At 40.5% G+C, this 16,935-nt stretch overlaps 2 protein-coding genes across 3 annotated transcripts; both read right to left on the reverse strand.

Moving 5' to 3' along the window:
* Window positions 1–1,435: 1,435 nt before the first annotated feature.
* LOC106612225 (NEDD4 family-interacting protein 1) lies at window positions 1,436–14,308 on the reverse strand. 2 transcript variants are annotated; one of them, XM_014213198.3, is made up of 8 exons: window positions 14,111–14,308; window positions 6,146–6,248; window positions 5,744–5,883; window positions 5,530–5,599; window positions 5,115–5,239; window positions 2,335–2,401; window positions 2,132–2,240; window positions 1,436–1,648 (listed from the first exon to the last, which is right to left on the reverse strand). In XM_014213198.3, the coding sequence occupies exons 1-7, from the start codon at window positions 14,144–14,146 to the stop codon at window positions 2,134–2,136; spliced, it is 648 nt and encodes a 215-aa protein (XP_014068673.1). In that variant the 5' UTR covers window positions 14,147–14,308; the 3' UTR covers window positions 1,436–1,648; window positions 2,132–2,133. The 2 variants fall into 2 exon arrangements, with proteins under 2 accessions (XP_014068673.1, XP_014068674.1); XM_014213199.3 differs by lacking the exon at window positions 1,436–1,648 and having other exon boundaries at window positions 2,128–2,240.
* Window positions 14,309–14,404: 96 nt separating this feature from the next.
* Window positions 14,405–16,804, reverse strand: LOC106612224 (glucosamine-6-phosphate deaminase 1). Its single transcript, XM_014213197.3, has 6 exons — window positions 16,481–16,804; window positions 16,187–16,288; window positions 15,880–16,062; window positions 15,412–15,596; window positions 14,974–15,148; window positions 14,405–14,752 (listed from the first exon to the last, which is right to left on the reverse strand). The coding sequence occupies exons 1-6, from the start codon at window positions 16,602–16,604 to the stop codon at window positions 14,703–14,705; spliced, it is 819 nt and encodes a 272-aa protein (XP_014068672.2). The 5' UTR covers window positions 16,605–16,804; the 3' UTR covers window positions 14,405–14,702.
* Window positions 16,805–16,935: the final 131 nt, after the last annotated feature.

Below are 16,935 nucleotides of genomic sequence, written 5' to 3' on the forward strand. Positions count from 1 at the left end.
TCGCGGTGGTCCTCTGTAGCTCAGTTGGTACAGCACAGAGCTTGCAACGCCAGGATATTTGGTTAGATTCCCGGGACCAGCCGTATGCAAAATGCATGCATGCATTACTGTCATTCGTTTAAGATAAGGGTCTGCTAAATGGCATATTTAAATATCTTATAGAAAGCTGATGGATAAGAAATCACATACTGTACATTCATAAGCCCCTCTGGGGGAACTGTTGCAGTCCAGTCATTGAGTCTTTCAACCACAAGATGTCAATGCTACACAACAACCTGCAACAGAGATGATCAAATCTCGCTTTTAAAAAGTCACATTTATTAGACATGAAGCTTTTTACAATTTAAAACATCTCATAATAAAATCCCCAGGATGCAGCTGTACTACTAGTTCACACAGATATCAGAGATGTGTGTGAACTAGGACTGGGTTAGGATCTTAGCTGTACCATTACACATAAGGGCTAAGCAAGAAATCTAAACAACTGGTTTAAAGCAGACTGGACGGCATACGAGGGGGGGTCGTTAAGAGCAGGTTTGAAAGAATTTAGTTAACAATATGCCAACAATTGCCTAAAAGAGAAAGATCAACGAGTATAATTTCTTGTCTTCTTACTAAATCTAATTATTATGGTCATAGACCACTTATAAATTGCCATATCACCCTTATGAACACGCTATACTCACTCAATAACTACAGGTACTACCATTTGGTCATGTATAGTTGTTTGTGTGGATGATATGTCCAGTTACCATTGGAAGAAACTCCCTGGGGTTTTAGTGCTATGTTTCTAAAAGTGCAGCTGCTTAAATTCTCTGATAGCATCATAGTTAGTTTCCATACCGAATGTGTTAATTCTCTAAACTAAAACAATAAAACTGCATGACTTGTACAACATTTTTAACCTTCCGATCTGCACGTACGATACTTTACGTTTGAGGTATGTGCACATATAAAAAGGTAGGATTCTGTCTTATAGGAATAATTCATGTTGATTCAAAATTTAGCAAAGAACTCTGCTCTCTATTGGCTAGAAATAAGGGTAACCCTTCATATGGGGCCAACAGGTATTGTGCATTATTACTTGTTATAAGCATGTATAAAACATGTTTTATTGTAATGCCATATGTGACAAAAAAAAAATCCATCCTCAACTGGTTGATCTCATGATTACTATGAACTAATAACAAAACATATAGGTGCTTTATGACAAGTTATTGTGCATTATAACGGCGGGCTTTGAATAAAGTGTTACTGAAATAAGACTGATCCCTATTGGCTTGAGGGGCAGATGCATGCTAGTACACTACCATCAAACGATGTAAGGCATTACCCATACATTACAGACTGAAAAATATAAAATAGCACTTAACATTCACCACTAATGAATACATAGTTAAAATGACTACCATAATCCATTTATGAAGTTTTCAAATAGAATAATAAAACAAACGTATTTAATTCCTGAATGTTACAAGAGTTGTCTTCATCAAGAATTTATTTTTATTTTTTTTCATCCTGCCGCGTCGTGATGGGTATTTTGAGTAGTTTGGTTTTAGACTTCTGCAGTTGTTGCTTTTTGTCGGTATGTTTCTTTTCAAACATCCAGGATTCTTTATCCAGATCCTGGGACGTTGTGTTTATTCAGCTGTGTGAAAAGTAAAACAGGAGGTACGTTAAAGGAGGAGATCAGTATCTCTGTAGGAGGAAGGTTGGTTTACTATGGACCATGTTTGTTTATGGTATATTTACATGTAAATCAAATCAACATTTATTTGTCACATGCGCCGAATACAACAAGTGTAGACCTTACCGTGAAATGCTTACTTACAAGCCCTTAACCAACAACGCAGTTCAAGAAAGAGTTAAGAAAATATTTACCAAATAAACTAAAGTTAAAAAGATATTTAAAAAGTAGCAATAAAATAACAATAACGAGGCTATATACAGCGGGTACCGGTACCGAGTCGGCAGACTACATTGGAAGGAAACTAGTGAGTGAAGAGAATCAATATGATTTGGTAGATTACCAGTACTAATTATTTTATTTATTAATAAAGGACCAGGCTTATGATTTGATACGGTCTTATTCTGCTGTAACACAGGAATGCTGTGTGAATTAGAGCCTCACCTTCAGTAGATGAACAGGACTCTCGTTCGAGGAAGTGTGGCGTAAGTAGGGTCGGCCATTTTGCGAACCCGGGAGTAGTTGACGAACCCTCTGACAAACAGCATGAAGCCTGGAGAGTCACAGACAGACAACAGCATCCGTTCCATGATCATCTTTCACACATTAAATCATTCAAATAGAGCTCAGACTTAAGCTCCACTTACCCAAAGCCAGGAACACCCACCACAACCAGTACTGCCCATCAAAGTAGCCAGGGAAGTAGGTGGAAAACTGGAACGTTCAAAAGACAGTAAAATAACATTAGGAGACCAGTCGTACACACAGTAGCATTCCAAAGGATTTAGTGCAGGAACAAAAGCCTGAATGCCCCGCAGCACAGTGAGAATTCTATACATGGGGATACAACCGTCCCAGCTCTGTAGATGCAGCTGTGAAGAGAGAGAATCATTAAATCATATGTAAGCTGGTTTTTGGGTTGCAGGTTCAGGAATGGCTGAAGAACTGCCACATTTACCTGGAGCTAAATATGCAGATAGCACTACTGGGTGATCTGAAAAGTCATAGTCAATCGATTAATAATAATAATATTTGCAAAATTATTTATCTTTAATTAATAATCTGTAGAAACTATGAGAATAGAAAGGTTCAGAACTTTTGTGAAACATCACAGTACATTTGAAAATATATGGCAAATAGAACTTGGTCTTCAGTGATAGTTGAGAGGGGTTGAGGGTACAACTAAAAGGATGGAACTAAAAACAAACGAAAATTGTACAGTGCATTCGGGAAAGTATTCAGAACCCTTGACTTTTTCCACATTTTGGTACATTAGACTTATTTTAAAATGTATTCAATAGTTTCTCCCCCCCCCCCCCCATAAATCTACACACAATACCCCATAATGACAAAGCAAAACCAGTTTATACATTTTTGCAAATTTATCTCTTTTTTTTTTATCAGAAACATCACATTTACATAAGTATTCAGTACTTTGTTGAAGCACCTTTGGCAGCGATTACAGCCTTGAGTCTTCTTGGGTATGACACTACAAGCTTGGCACACCTGTATTTGGAGACTCCAGTCTGAGGTCCTGAGTGCTCTGGAGCAGGTTTTCATCAAAGTTCTCTCTACTTTGCCCCGTTCATCTTTCCCTCAATCCTGACTAGTCTCCCAGTTTCTGCCGCCGAAAAACATCCCCACAGCATGATTGCCACCACCATACTTCACCGTAGAGATGGTGCCAGGTTTCCTCCAGACGTGGCGCTTGTCATTCTGGTCATAGAGTTCAATCTTGTTTCTCATGGTCAGAGTCCTTTAGGTGCCTTTTGGTAAACTCCAAGTGGCTGTCATGTGCCTTTTACTGAGGAGTGGCTTCAGTTTGGCCACTCTACCATAAAGTCCTGATTGGTGAAGTGCTGCAGAGATGACTGTCCTTCTAGAAGGTTCTCCCATCTCCACAGACAAACTCTGCAAGAGTGACCATCGGGTTCCTGGTCACCTCCCTGACCAAGGCCCTTCTCCCCTTAAGAATGATGGAGGCCACTGTGTTCTAGGGGACCAATGTTGCAGACATTTTTTGGTACCCTTCTCTAGATCTGTGCCTCAACAATATTTTATTTTATCTATTTTAGAATAAGGCTGTAACGTAACAAAATGTGGAAAAAGGGAAGGGGTCAGAATACTTTCCAAATGCACTGTATATTGTATGTATAAGCTGGAAGTAGAAGCCTAAGTGTTGTTGTCCATTAGTTTACTCCAATTAGGGGAGGGGTGGTAAGGTTAGGGGAAGGGTGGTAAGGTTAGGGGAAGATAATGAAGGCAAATATATATATAATACCAGTCAAAAGTTTGGGCACACCTGTTCATTCAAGGGTTTTTCTTAATTTTTTACTATTTTCTACATTGTAGAATAATAGTGAAGACATCAAAACTATGAAATAACACAAATGGAATCATTTAATAACCAAAAAGTGTTAAAAGAAAATCTAAATATCTTTTAGATTCTTCAAAGTATCCACCCTTTGCCTTGATGACAGCTTTGCACACTCTTGGTACTCTTAACCAGCTTCACCTGGAATGCTTTTCCAACAGTCTTGAAGGAGTTCCCATATGCTGAGCACTTGGCTGCTTTTCCTTCACTCTGCAGTCCAACTCATACCAAACCATCTCAATTGGGTTAAGGTCGGGTAATTGTGGAGGACAGGTCATCTGATGCAGCACTCCATCACTCTCCTTCTTGGTAAAATAGCCCTTACACAGCCTGGAGGTGTGTTGGGTCATTGTCCTGTTGAAAAACAAATGATAATCCCACTAAGAGCAAAAAAGATGGGATGGAGTATCGCTGCAGAATGCTGGGTAAGTGTGCCTTGAATTCTAAATAAATCACTGGCAGTGTCACCAGCAAAGCACCCCGACACCATCACACCTCTTCCTCCATGCTTCACGGTGGGAACAACACATGCAGAGAGCATCCGTTCACCTACTCGGTGTCTGACAAAGACACGGCGGTTGAAACCAAAAATCTCTAATTTGGACTCATCAGACCAAAGGACAGATTTCCACCGGTCTAATGTCCATTGCTCATGTTTCTTGGCCCAAGCAAGTCTCTTCTTATTGTTGGTGTCCTTTAGTAGTTTCTCTGCAGCAATTCAACCATGAAGGCCTGATTCACGCAGTCTCCTCTGAACAGTTGATGTTGAGATATGTCTGTTAACTGAACTCTCAATTTCTGAGGCTGGTAACTCTAATGAACTTATCCTCTGCAGCAGAGGTTACTCTGGGTCTTCCATTCCTGTGGCGGTCCAAAAGAGACCCAGTTTCATCTTAGCGCTTGATGGTTTTTGTGACTGCACAAATAAAGTAATGATGGATTGTCGTTTCTCTTTGCGCTGTTTTTGCCATAATATGGACTTGGTATTTTACCAAATAGGGCCATCTTCTGTATACCACCCCTACCTTGTAAGGTTGCGTGTGTTGATCTTACCCTGACTATGAGAACCCATTTGATGAGAGACAGGCCAAACCCAGAGATGGCTCCGTAGCGGCCGGCTGCAGAAGTGGTCAGACAGAAGGACAGGAAGAAACCAATCCAATTGAACAGGAATGCCACTGGAGAAAAGAGAGGACAATCAATCAATTAACCAATCAATCATAGACCACTAATGAGGAAGTTGCACATCAGTTAACATGCTTGCTGTTCACCACACATAGACCATGATGCTTTGTGGAAGATTATACAACAGCTTTTCTAAAATCACAAACATCCTCCTTATGAACCGGTTGGACAAATCCCTGGCTTGACTTATTTAGTTGATTTGTTTAGTGTAGGCATGAGATACAGACAGGCATTGTCCACCCATAACAATCCCTACACTGTACAGGAAACAGAGAAGACTTACTGAAGAAGGTGAGCATGAAGATGCCATCGTTCCCTATCCGCAGCTGGTCAGCATCGTCAAACTCATCCTCCTGAAGGGAGAAATAGGAAATGTATGTTTCGGTTGTCAAACATCTTCAAATGATGATGGTCCAAACATGTTTGTTGAGGAGGAAGGCTCTCAATGAAAAATAACTCAATCAATGAATATCTCTGTGAAAGGAGGACAGACATACCATGACCCTGCCAGGGACCAGAGGGACGCCGGTCTCTGCTTTGGTCCTCTCTGCTTCATCATAGGAGGGCAGTGTGGTAGCCACGTTGTAGGACGGGGGGTTGGGGAACCTGCCTGCATCCTCCTTGTAGTCAAAGAACGCTGGAAGGGAAATGGAAAGGTGCAGAAAACTAAAACATGCGTGACACAGCACATTAGTGATGGCTAGTAGCAAGATGAATGTTGAGAGACCACCCAACACCACAGCTTTGTACCGTAGCCTTTCCTTTTGAGCACTAGAGACACCGAGAACAATATCCTGACTTGCATCTGCAATGGTCCTCCACCCCCATTGTCATATGAGATTAGTCAATATTTTGCCAGTTACTGTGTGTAGTGCTATGGATGGACAGAGGACAATTACCTGCGTTGGCAGCGGAGATGCTGCTGTACGGGGGGGGAGCATCCAGGACAGCTGCTTCCTCCTGGGGGGGCTGGGCTGCTGCTGGCTCCTCCTCATTCAACAGCTGAAGGAACGGGCCAGAGCAACACACACACACAAACGGTCAGTGGGATGATGCTGCTGTTGCACTATTCTGTCTGTGACCAATGCTGAGAGAGTAATTTATCTAGCTGCTTCTGTGCTTATACCAAAAAATGAATTAATGTGGTAACTGAAAAGCAAGAACCACCGCATTTAACCATGGCAAGTTGATTGGAAACAAAGCAGAATATAAACAGTGTAGTTATTCCCTCTGTAAGGCTATCAAACAGGCAAAACGTCAGTGTAGAGACAAAGTGGAGTCACAATTCAATGGCTCAGACACGAGACTTATGTGGCAGCGTCTACAGACAATCACGGACTGCAAAAAGGAAAACCAGCCACGTCACGGACACCGACATCTTGCTTCCAGACAAACTCAACACCTTCTTTGCCCACTTTGAGGTTAATACAGTGCCACCGACGCGGCCGCTACCAAGGACTATGTGCTCTCCTTCTCCGTGGCCGACGTGAGTAAGACATTTAAATTTGTTAACCCTCGCAAGGCTGCCGGCCCAGACGGCATCCCTAGCCACGTCCTCAGAGCATGCACAGACCAGCTGGCGGGTGTGTTTACGGACATATTCAATCTCTCCCTATCCCAGTCTGCTGTCCCCACATTCTTCAAGATGGCCACCATTGTTCCTGTACCCAAGAAATCAAAGGTAACTGAACTAAATGACTACTGCCCCGTAGCACTCACGTCTGTCATCATGAAGTGCTTTGAGAGACTAGTCAAGGATCATATCACCTCCCCCTTACCTGTCACCCTAGACCCACTTAAATTTGCTTACCGCCCCAATAGAGCCACAGACGACACAATCGCGATCGCACTGCCCTAACCCATCTTGCCAAGAGGAATACCTATGTAATGCTGTTAATTGACTACAGCTTAGCATTCAACACCATAGTACCCTCCAAGCTCATCACTGAGCTTGAGGCCCTGGGTCTGAACCACGCCATGTGCAACTGGGTCCTGGGCTTCCTGACGGGCCACCCCTAGGTGGTGAATGTAGGAAACAACAACTCCACTGATCTTCAACACTGGGGCCCCACAAGGATGCGTGCTCAGCCCCCTCCTGTACTCCCTGTTCACACATGACTGTGTGGACACGCACGCCTCCAACTCAATCATCAAGTTTGCAGACGCCACAACAGTAGTAGGCCTGATTACCAACAATGACGAGACAGCCTTCAGGGAGGAGGTGAGGACCCTGGGAGTGTGGTACCAGGTAAATAACCTCTCACTCAACAAAAGAAGATGATCCTGGACTTCAGGAAAGAGCAGAGGGAGCACCCCCTATCCACATCGACGGGACCACAGTGGAGAAGGCGGAAAGATTCAAGTTCCCCAGCACACATCACTGACAAACTAAAATGGTCCACCCACAGTGTGGTGAAAGCGGCGCAACAGCACCTCCTAAAACCCCCACAAACTTGTACAGATGTACAATTGAGAGCATCCTGTCTGGCCGTATCACCGCCTGGTACGGCAACTGCACCGCCCTCAACTGAAGGGCTCTCCAGAGGGTGGTGCTGTCTGCCCAATGCATCACTGGGGGAAAACTACCTTCCCTCCAGGAAACCTACAGCCCCCGATGTCACAGGAAGGCCAAAAAGATCATCAAGGACAACAACCACCCGAGCCACTGCCTGTTCACACCACAATCATCCAGAAGGCGAGGCCAGTACAGGTGCATCAAAGCTGGGACTGAGAGACTGAAAACAGCTTCTATCTCAAGGCCTTCAGACTGTTAAATAGCCATCACTAGCACATTAGAGAGGCTGCAGCCTATATACATAGACTTGAAATCACTGGCCACTTTAATAAATGAAACACTAGCCACTTTAATAATGTTTACATATTTTGCATTACTCATCTCATATGTACAGTTGAAGTTGGAAGTTTACATACACAGGCTGGAGTCATTAAAACTCATTTTTCAACCACTCCACAAATTTCTTGTCAACAAACTATAGTTTTGGCAAGTCGGTTAGGACATCTACTTTGAGCAAGACAAGTAATTTTTCCAACAATTGTTTCAGACAGATTACTTCACTTATAATTCACTGTATCACAATTCCAGTGGGTCAGAAGTTTACATACACTAAGTTGACTGTGCCTTTAAACAGCTTGGAAAATTCCCAGAAATTATGTCATGGCTTTCGAAGCTTCCAATAGGCTAATTGACATCATTTGAGTCAATTGGAGGTGTACCTGTGGATGTATTACAAGGCCTACCTTCAAACTCAGTGCCTCTTTGCTTGACATCATGGGAAAATAAAAAGAAATCAGCCAAGACCACAGAAGAAAATTCTGGTTCATCCTTGGGAGCAATTTCCAAATGCCTGAAGGTACCACGTTCATCTGTACAAACAATAGTACGCAAGTATAAACACCATGGGACCACGCAGCCGTCATACCGCTCCGGAAGGAGACGCGTTCTGTCTCCTAGAGATTAGAGGTCGACCGATTAATCGGAATGGCCGATTAATTAGGGCCGATTTCAAGTTTTCATAACAATCGGTAATCGGTATTTTTGGCCACCGATTTGCCGATTTTTTTTTTTTTACCTTTATTTAACTAGGCAAGTCAGTTCAAGAACACATTCTTATTTTCAATGACGGCCTAGGAACTGCCTTGTTCAGGGGCAGAACGACAGATTTTTACCTTGTCAGCTTGGGGATGCAACCTTACGTTAACTAGCCCAACGCTCGAACCACCTGCTTTACGTTGCCAAAGGTAAGTTGCTAGCTAGCATTAAACTTATCTTATAAAAAAACAATCAATCATAAACACTAGTTAACTACACATGGTTGATGATATTACTAGTTTATCTAGCCTATCCTGCTTTGCATATAATCGATGTGGTGCGCATTCGCGAAAAAGGACTGTCTTTGCTCCGACGTGTACCTAACCATAAACATCAATGTCTTTCTTAAAATCAATACACAAGTATATATTTTTAAACCTGCATATTTAGTTAATATTGCCTGCTAACATGAATTTCTTTTAACTAGGGAAAATGTGTCACTTCTCTTGCAAACAGAGTCAGGGTATATGCAGCAGTTTGGGCCGCCTGGCTTGTTGCGAACTGTGAAGACTATTTCTTCCTAACAAAGACAGCCGACTTCGCCAAACGGGGATGATTTAACAAAAGCGCATTTGCAAAAAAAAAACACAATCGTTGCACGACTGTACCTAACCATAAACATCAATGCCTTTCTTAAAATCAATACACAGAAGTATATATTTTTAAACCTGCATATTTGGCTAAAAGAAATCCAGGTTAGCAGGCAATATTAACCAGGTGAAATTGTGTCAGTTCTCTTGCGTTCGTTGCACGCAGAATCAGGGTATACAAAATCTGGCTCGTTGCGAACTAATTTGCCAGAATTTTACGTTACTATGAAATAACATTGTAGGTTGTGCGATGTAACAGGAATATTTAGACTTATGGATGCCACCCGTTAGATAAAATACGGAACGGTTCCGTATGTCACTGAAAGAATAATGTTTTCGAGATGATAGATCATTAATATGGTCAAATCCGGAAACTAAGGTTTATTATATTATAGTTAAGTCTATGATTTGATGTTTGATAGAGCAGTCTGACTGAGCGGTGGTAGGCAGCAGCAGGCTCGTAATAGTCAAAGGTATATGGTTTAGAGAGAAATAGTTGACGCGTCATAATTCCTGTAATAACTTGCGGCTGAACTTGAAAGGGGTTCCTTCGTTATTTTACCGTTCATGTCTTCCATAGAGAACGTCTTGATCTACTTCAAATAAGGTCTGTGTTTTGTGCTTAAACCGCCTCGGCGTTTTGATACCCGTGTAAATCTCACTAGGTAACGTTTCTCAACATATTTTCATAAATCCACTCTACAAAAAAAAAATATATTGATCAGAGTTATATCCTATGGATATCTACACAGTTATAAAATTGGCAAGGTGGTGTAAGCCTAAACCAAACACAGACCTTATTTTAAGTTAATCTAAAAATATCCTATGGAATAAATGAAGGAACCACTTTTCAGATTTTGCTAGAAGGTGTCATGGGAATTATGACTCGCACTTTGGTAGTCAATTCTTACCATGCCCATTATTAAAATAGGATTTCCTGCATATAGAAATTACAGTTTTTGTTTTCAGCATTCATCACAGGTAACTTAAACTCTATTTTTATTATTCAAACAGTTGAGAGTATTTGTCTCCTAAGCAGACTCTTCAGTATCGTTGTCACTTCAGAGCTGTGTGTGTGTGTGTGTGTGTGTGTATATATATATATATATATATAAAAAAAACATAATAAATCGGCCGATTAATCGGTATCGGCTTTTTTTTTGGCCCTCCAATAAACGGTATCGGCGTCGAAAAATCATAATCGGTCGACCTCTACTAGAGATGAACGTACTTTGGTGCGAAAAGTGCAAATCAATCCCATTACAGCAGCAAAGGACCTTGTGAAGATGCTGGAGGAAACAGGTACAAAAGTATCTATATCCACAGTAAAACGAGTCCTATAATTGACATCGTTAATGACCATAATGACCATCGTTATGTTTGGAGGAAAAAGGGGGAAGCTTGCAAGCCGAAGAACACCATCCCAACCATGAAGCACGGGGGTGGCAGCATCATGTTGTGCTGCAAGAGGGACTGGTGCACAAAATAGATGGCATCATGATGCAGGAAAATGATGTGGATATATTGAAGCAACATCTCTAGACATCAGTCAGGAAGTTAAAGCTTGGTCGCAAATGGGTCTTCCAAATGGACAATGACCCCAATCATACTTCCAAAGTTGTGGCAAAATGGCTTAAGGACAACAAAGTCAGGGTATTGGAGTGGCCATCACAAAGCCCTGACCTCAATCATATAGAAAATGTTTGGGCAGAACTGTAAAGGCGTGTGCGTGCAAGGAGGCCTACAAACCTGACTCCGTTACATCAGCTCTGTCAGGAGGAATGGGCCAAAATTCACCTAACTTATTTTGGGAAGCTTGTGGAACGCTACCCAAAACATTTGACCCAAGTTAAACAATTTAAAAGGCAATGCTACCAAATACTAATTGAGTGCATGTAAACTTCTGACCCACTGGGAATGTGGTGAAAGAAATAAAAGCTGAAATAAATAATTCTCTCCACTATTATTCTGACAATTCACATTCTTAAAATAAAGTGGTGATCCTAACTGACCTAAGACAGGTAATTTTTACTAGGATTAAATGTCAGTTTTGTTAAAAACTGAGTTTAAATGTATTTGGCTAAGGTATATACTGTATATACTGTATCTTAGTCTATGCTGCTCTGACATTGCTCGTCCATATATTTATATATTCTTAATTCCATTCCTTAGATGTGTGTGTATTAGGTATATGTTGTGAAATTGTTAGATATTACTGCACAAGAAACACAAGCATTTCGCTACACCCGCAATAACATCTGCTAAACACGTGCATGTGACCAATACATTTTGATTTGATATAATCTTTCATCTATTTCCTAGTGAGACAAATTGACTGGCAACACCCCATCAGTGACATGACAGGAACCTTTGATACCCGAGGGGAATCCTACGAAGCAAGATCAATGAGTTAGCCAGCTAACTTTGATAAACAACCAGAAATATCAATGAGTTAGCCAGCTAACTTTGATAAACAACCAGAAATAACTACAGATTTATCTGGTTCATTAGGAAAACTAAATATAGATACGAGTGCCTTCAGAAAGTATTCAAAGCCATTGACTTTTTCCACATTTTGTTGTGTTACAGACTGAATTTAAAATGGATGATTAAATTGAGATTTTCTGTTACTGGCCTACCCCTTAATGTCAACCCCTTAATGTCAAAGTGTAATTTTGTTTTTCCAAATTATTTCAAAAGGAAAAGCTTTAATGTCTTCAGTCAATAAGTATTCAAACTCTTTGTTATAGCAAGCCTAAATAAGTTTAGGAGTAAACATTGGCTTAACAAGTAGATAATAAGTTGCATGTCCTCACTGTGCGCAATAATGGTGTTTAACATGATTTGTGAATAACTACCTCCATCTCTGTAGCCCACACATACAGATAATTGTAAGGTCCCTCAGTCGAGCATTGAATTTCACAGATTCAACCACAAAGACCAGGGAGATTTTACAATGCCTCACAAATGGCACCTATTGGTAGAAGGGTAAACAATCATTTAAAAAAAAGATGCAGATATTGAATATCCCTTTGAGCATGGTGAAGTAATTAATTACACTTTGGATGGTGTATCAATACACCCAGTCACTACAAAGATACAGACGTCCTTCCTAACTCAGTTACCGGAGAGGAAGGCTCATGGTTACAGAGTTTAATGGCTGTGATAGGAGAAAACTGGGTTTTGATCAACAATACTAACTTAAATGACAGAGCAAAAAGAAGGAAGCCTGTACAGGAAGAAAAAAAAATATTCCAAAACATGCATCCTGTTTGCAATAAGGCACGAAAGTAGGCAAAAATGGCAAAAAGAAAAATGGCCAACAAATGAACTTTATGTCCTGAATACAAAGCGTTATGTTTGGGGCAAATCCAACAACACATTACTGAGTACCACTTTTCATATTTTCAAGTATGGTGGTGGCTGTAACATGTTATGGGTAGCCTTGTCATCGGCAAGGACTAGGGAGTTAATGCTAAAAATAAACAGAATAGAGCTAAGGACAGACAAAATCCTCCAGGAAAATCTGGTTCAATCTGCTTTCCGACAGACACTGGGAGACAAATTCACCTTTCAGCAAGACAATAACCTAAAACACAAGGCCAAATATACACTGGAGTTGCTTAACATGATGACATTGAATGTTCCCCAGTGGCCTAGTTACAGTTGACTTAAATATTCTTGAAAATCTATGGCAAGACTTGAAAATGGCCGCCAAGAAATGATCTATGACCAACTTGTTAGAGCTTGAATATTTTTTGTAATACTAGTGTGCAAATATTGTACAATCCAGGTGTGCAAAACTCTTATAGATTTACCCAGAAAGACTAACACCACTAACAACTAATCACTGCCAAAGGTAATTCTAACATCTATTGACTCAGTAGGTTTAATATTTATCTAATCAAGATGTTTTATTTTTTATAAAATGTTAGAATTTTTCTTCCACTTTGACAGAGTATTTTGTGTAGATTACTGACCAACATTGACTGTTAAATCATTTTTAATCCCACTTTTTTTGTTACAATGTGGAAAAAAAGGGAATAAATACTTAAGACACTGGATGCGTTTTCGGTTGTTCAATCAATTTGACCATGACCATTTCAAGTTCGTCTAGGAAAAAAAAGTTATTTCATTATATTTAGGCGAGTAAACTGGCTAATTTATCATGTTTTGTGTTATACCTCTCTGGTATTAGTCTCAGATTGACTGTCTACAACTAGCAATTAATGTAGGCCTACCTACTAGCTAGCGATAGTAGTGGGTTCTTGTGCAATCTTGATACATTTCAATATCACTATGATTGTGGTAGCTAACTAGCTAGTTAATCTAAATACTGGTAGGTACTTCGTTTATGTTCACAACAACATATTCCACGGATAAGCCTTGCAATGGCCAATGAGTGTTGGACATTTAACAAATGGGCCTGTGGCCCGTCCTTTTAAATTTAGCTAGTTAGCTACACTTAACCACCATAAACGAAGTAGCAAGCTAACTTGTTACCCAAACTGTCAAGTTACATTTTCAAGACATATTGAGCTATAACGTTTGCTAAACTGGACCGAAGTCATAACAGTCGCCGTTTCGTTTTCCATTCCTGGCTAGCTAACGTTAGCTGTTAGATAATTTTATTGGGTTGTCATAAAAATTTAAAATAAACGTACCTCCTGATATCTAACGTTGCTGATTTGCTCGGTCATCCTGGATGGAAGTTGAGTGTTTGAAAATGATCACTTGTTTGTCAAACTGTGAGCCGTATATAATATTGATACTGTACGCTAACACTCGAAACTAGCACAGCTCCGCCATCTCCTCTTCCTCACAAGTCGGGTGTGTTGTTCCTCCCTTTGCACTGTCATGTGACCCAGCGGAACTGTCAGGATAATCGTAGACAGCAACAATCTCACGACTTGCCGAATCATCAAAGCACAATGAAACGAATATGTAACAAATACAGATTCATTCTCAAAGTTATTTTATTCAAATAACTCTCATTGAAATACATTCAAAGTCAAGTTTGTATAAAATTTAACAATGTAGCTAAGAAACCTGAATTGTCAGTGATGTCACATCACACTGGCTTATGTTCTATCTAAGATAAATGTATTACATAGTAGGTTTACTATTATGTTACATAAACCACAGTACAACACACACAATTGATCATCCACCCTTGGCGGCTGTCATATCCAGGAGAGTACACATCAGTTCTCTTGGTTATTGCAGGTTTCCAGATGTTTTTGTAACTCCCTCATCTTACTTGGGAGGCAGTGGATTCACCAACTTGTTGTGCACATGCATCATCCCTGTAGGAGAAATAACAATAGGTTAAGTGAGTCAGATTTCCACTTTATTCACAATTATGTTTTAATTTAAGAAAATAATTGATCCCTCCCAGGCCAATTAATAAAACAAAACACAATGAATTTGGAAACTGATGAAGCACTAGTTCATAAGCCATGCAAGCAGCACAAGAAGGAAATGAACTGTGAGGACCAAGTCCTTTAGTAAGTAAGTAGACCCTCACCTCGGAAGTACTTGACAGTTTTAACCCTCAGTTCCAGGGTAGCATCCTCGTCACACACAAACACAGTCTGAGGGTGCTGCTGAAAGGATGACACTGTCCACATGTGGTTCACCCCTTCCTCTATGGCCTTGTACAGGGCAAATGCTTTGTGTGCTCCCGTGATGAGAATCATGACCTGGAGACATTAAGGAGATAATGTGTTATTATCATCCTATAAACTGTTATTAGATGGTTATAGACTGTCATTACATTGCTATAGACTGGTATTACATTGTTACAATAAAGTAGCAGTAAAAGGATTTGGGTTACAGCCTCATTATATAATCATTTAATAAGTATAGGAGTTGTAATGGGACCAGTTGTCCATGCAAAATAAGTTACAAGAGAAGACAGACCAGAAACAGAAGGCAGAGACAGACATCTTGAAATCATCTCTACCTCTCTGGCATCCATGACAGTGGCCACTCCCACAGTCAGAGCCATGGTGGGTACTTTAGACAGATCTCCGTCAAAGAAGCGTGCGTTGGCCAGGATGGTGTCCTGAGCCAGGGTCTTCACTCTGGTCCTGGACAATAGACTGGAGCCTGGCTCGTTGAAGGCAATGTGGCCATCCGGTCCAATACCTGACAGACAGGGTGGGTTACATTTGTTGGATTTTGGTATTTATTTTTCTATGTGTTGTTTCCTGAACTGGTTTGTGCTTGTGGTGTTTCTTAGCTTCTTCAACTATGTCTTTGAAAAAGTATGTGCCACACAATACAAAAACATATTTTATGATGCAACAATGAGATATCTGTTATAACAAGACTATAAACTTATAATTTAAATCTAGCATGGGTGTGTCTGCCTGTTTGATTGAGCAGTTGCTATTGTGTCATTTGACATCATCACTGTTATCCTACCTACCTCCAACAAAGAGGTCAATTCCTCCAGCTGCTTTGATCTTCTCCTCAAAGGAATCACACTCCTCTACAAGGTTGGCGGCGTTGCCATCCAGAATATGGGTGTTCTCCGATTTGATGTCAATGTGCTTGAAGAGATTATTCCACATGAAGGAATGGTAGCTCTCTGGGTGATTCCTAGGAATACCTGCATGATTAAAAAAAAACAGGGATCACAGTTTTGTATGGCTTCTCATGCTGTGAGAATGTTGATACAGTATGGTGTAGAAATAGAAGGTGAAATAGAGAAGTATTGTAAAGGTGAAGCGTACCCACATACTCATCCATGTTGAACGTTTTGACATACTTGAAAGAGATCTCTCCTTTCTTATAAAACTCAATCAGCTTTTTATAGCATCCCAGAGGAGTACCTCCTGGGGTGTACAATGGGGAATAGTTATGGTTAATATGCATTGCTTTTTCAACAAAATATCTGTAGTTTTACAGGTCAAATAAATCAATGTTGATGTCTTTATTCAGACACATTTGAGATAATTATTATGAGTGCAACATTAATTGTACAAATGAAAGGAGGGCGTGCACTGTAGAATCAACAACTTGCTTACCTGTGGGGAGTCCTAAAATGAAGAATCTGTCTGGTCCAGGGTTGAAGTTAATGATTTTATTCCTGATGTACTTGGCAGCCCACTCACCAACTTGGTCATAATCATTCAGGATGATCAGCTTCATGGTCCTGAGTTAAATGCAAACTTGGATGGTGAATACAGTTGTTATTGTACAAAAAGGAACAGCTCTTGAAGCAATTTTTGTTCTCCACCTAAAGCAGACTTTAGACTCATAAAATGTGAGCACTTGCAGCCGGAAGATGTACTAAAGTTTCCCTACGTGAATTGAAGGGGGAAGTAGACCAAATCAAACTATACTACGCATTGTCAACGCTTTGAATGGAATGCAAATGTTGAAACAACTTTACTTGAAAACGTTATCGTGCATATCCAAAAGAGGCCGATGGTAACGTTCGTTAAAAATAAAAAATAAAGTATTTAACTAGGCAAGGCAG

This window comes from Salmo salar, chromosome 09, assembly GCF_965601325.2.
Source record: "Salmo salar chromosome 09, fSalSal1, whole genome shotgun sequence".
In the NCBI taxonomy this organism is placed as follows: domain Eukaryota; kingdom Metazoa; phylum Chordata; class Actinopteri; order Salmoniformes; family Salmonidae; genus Salmo; species Salmo salar.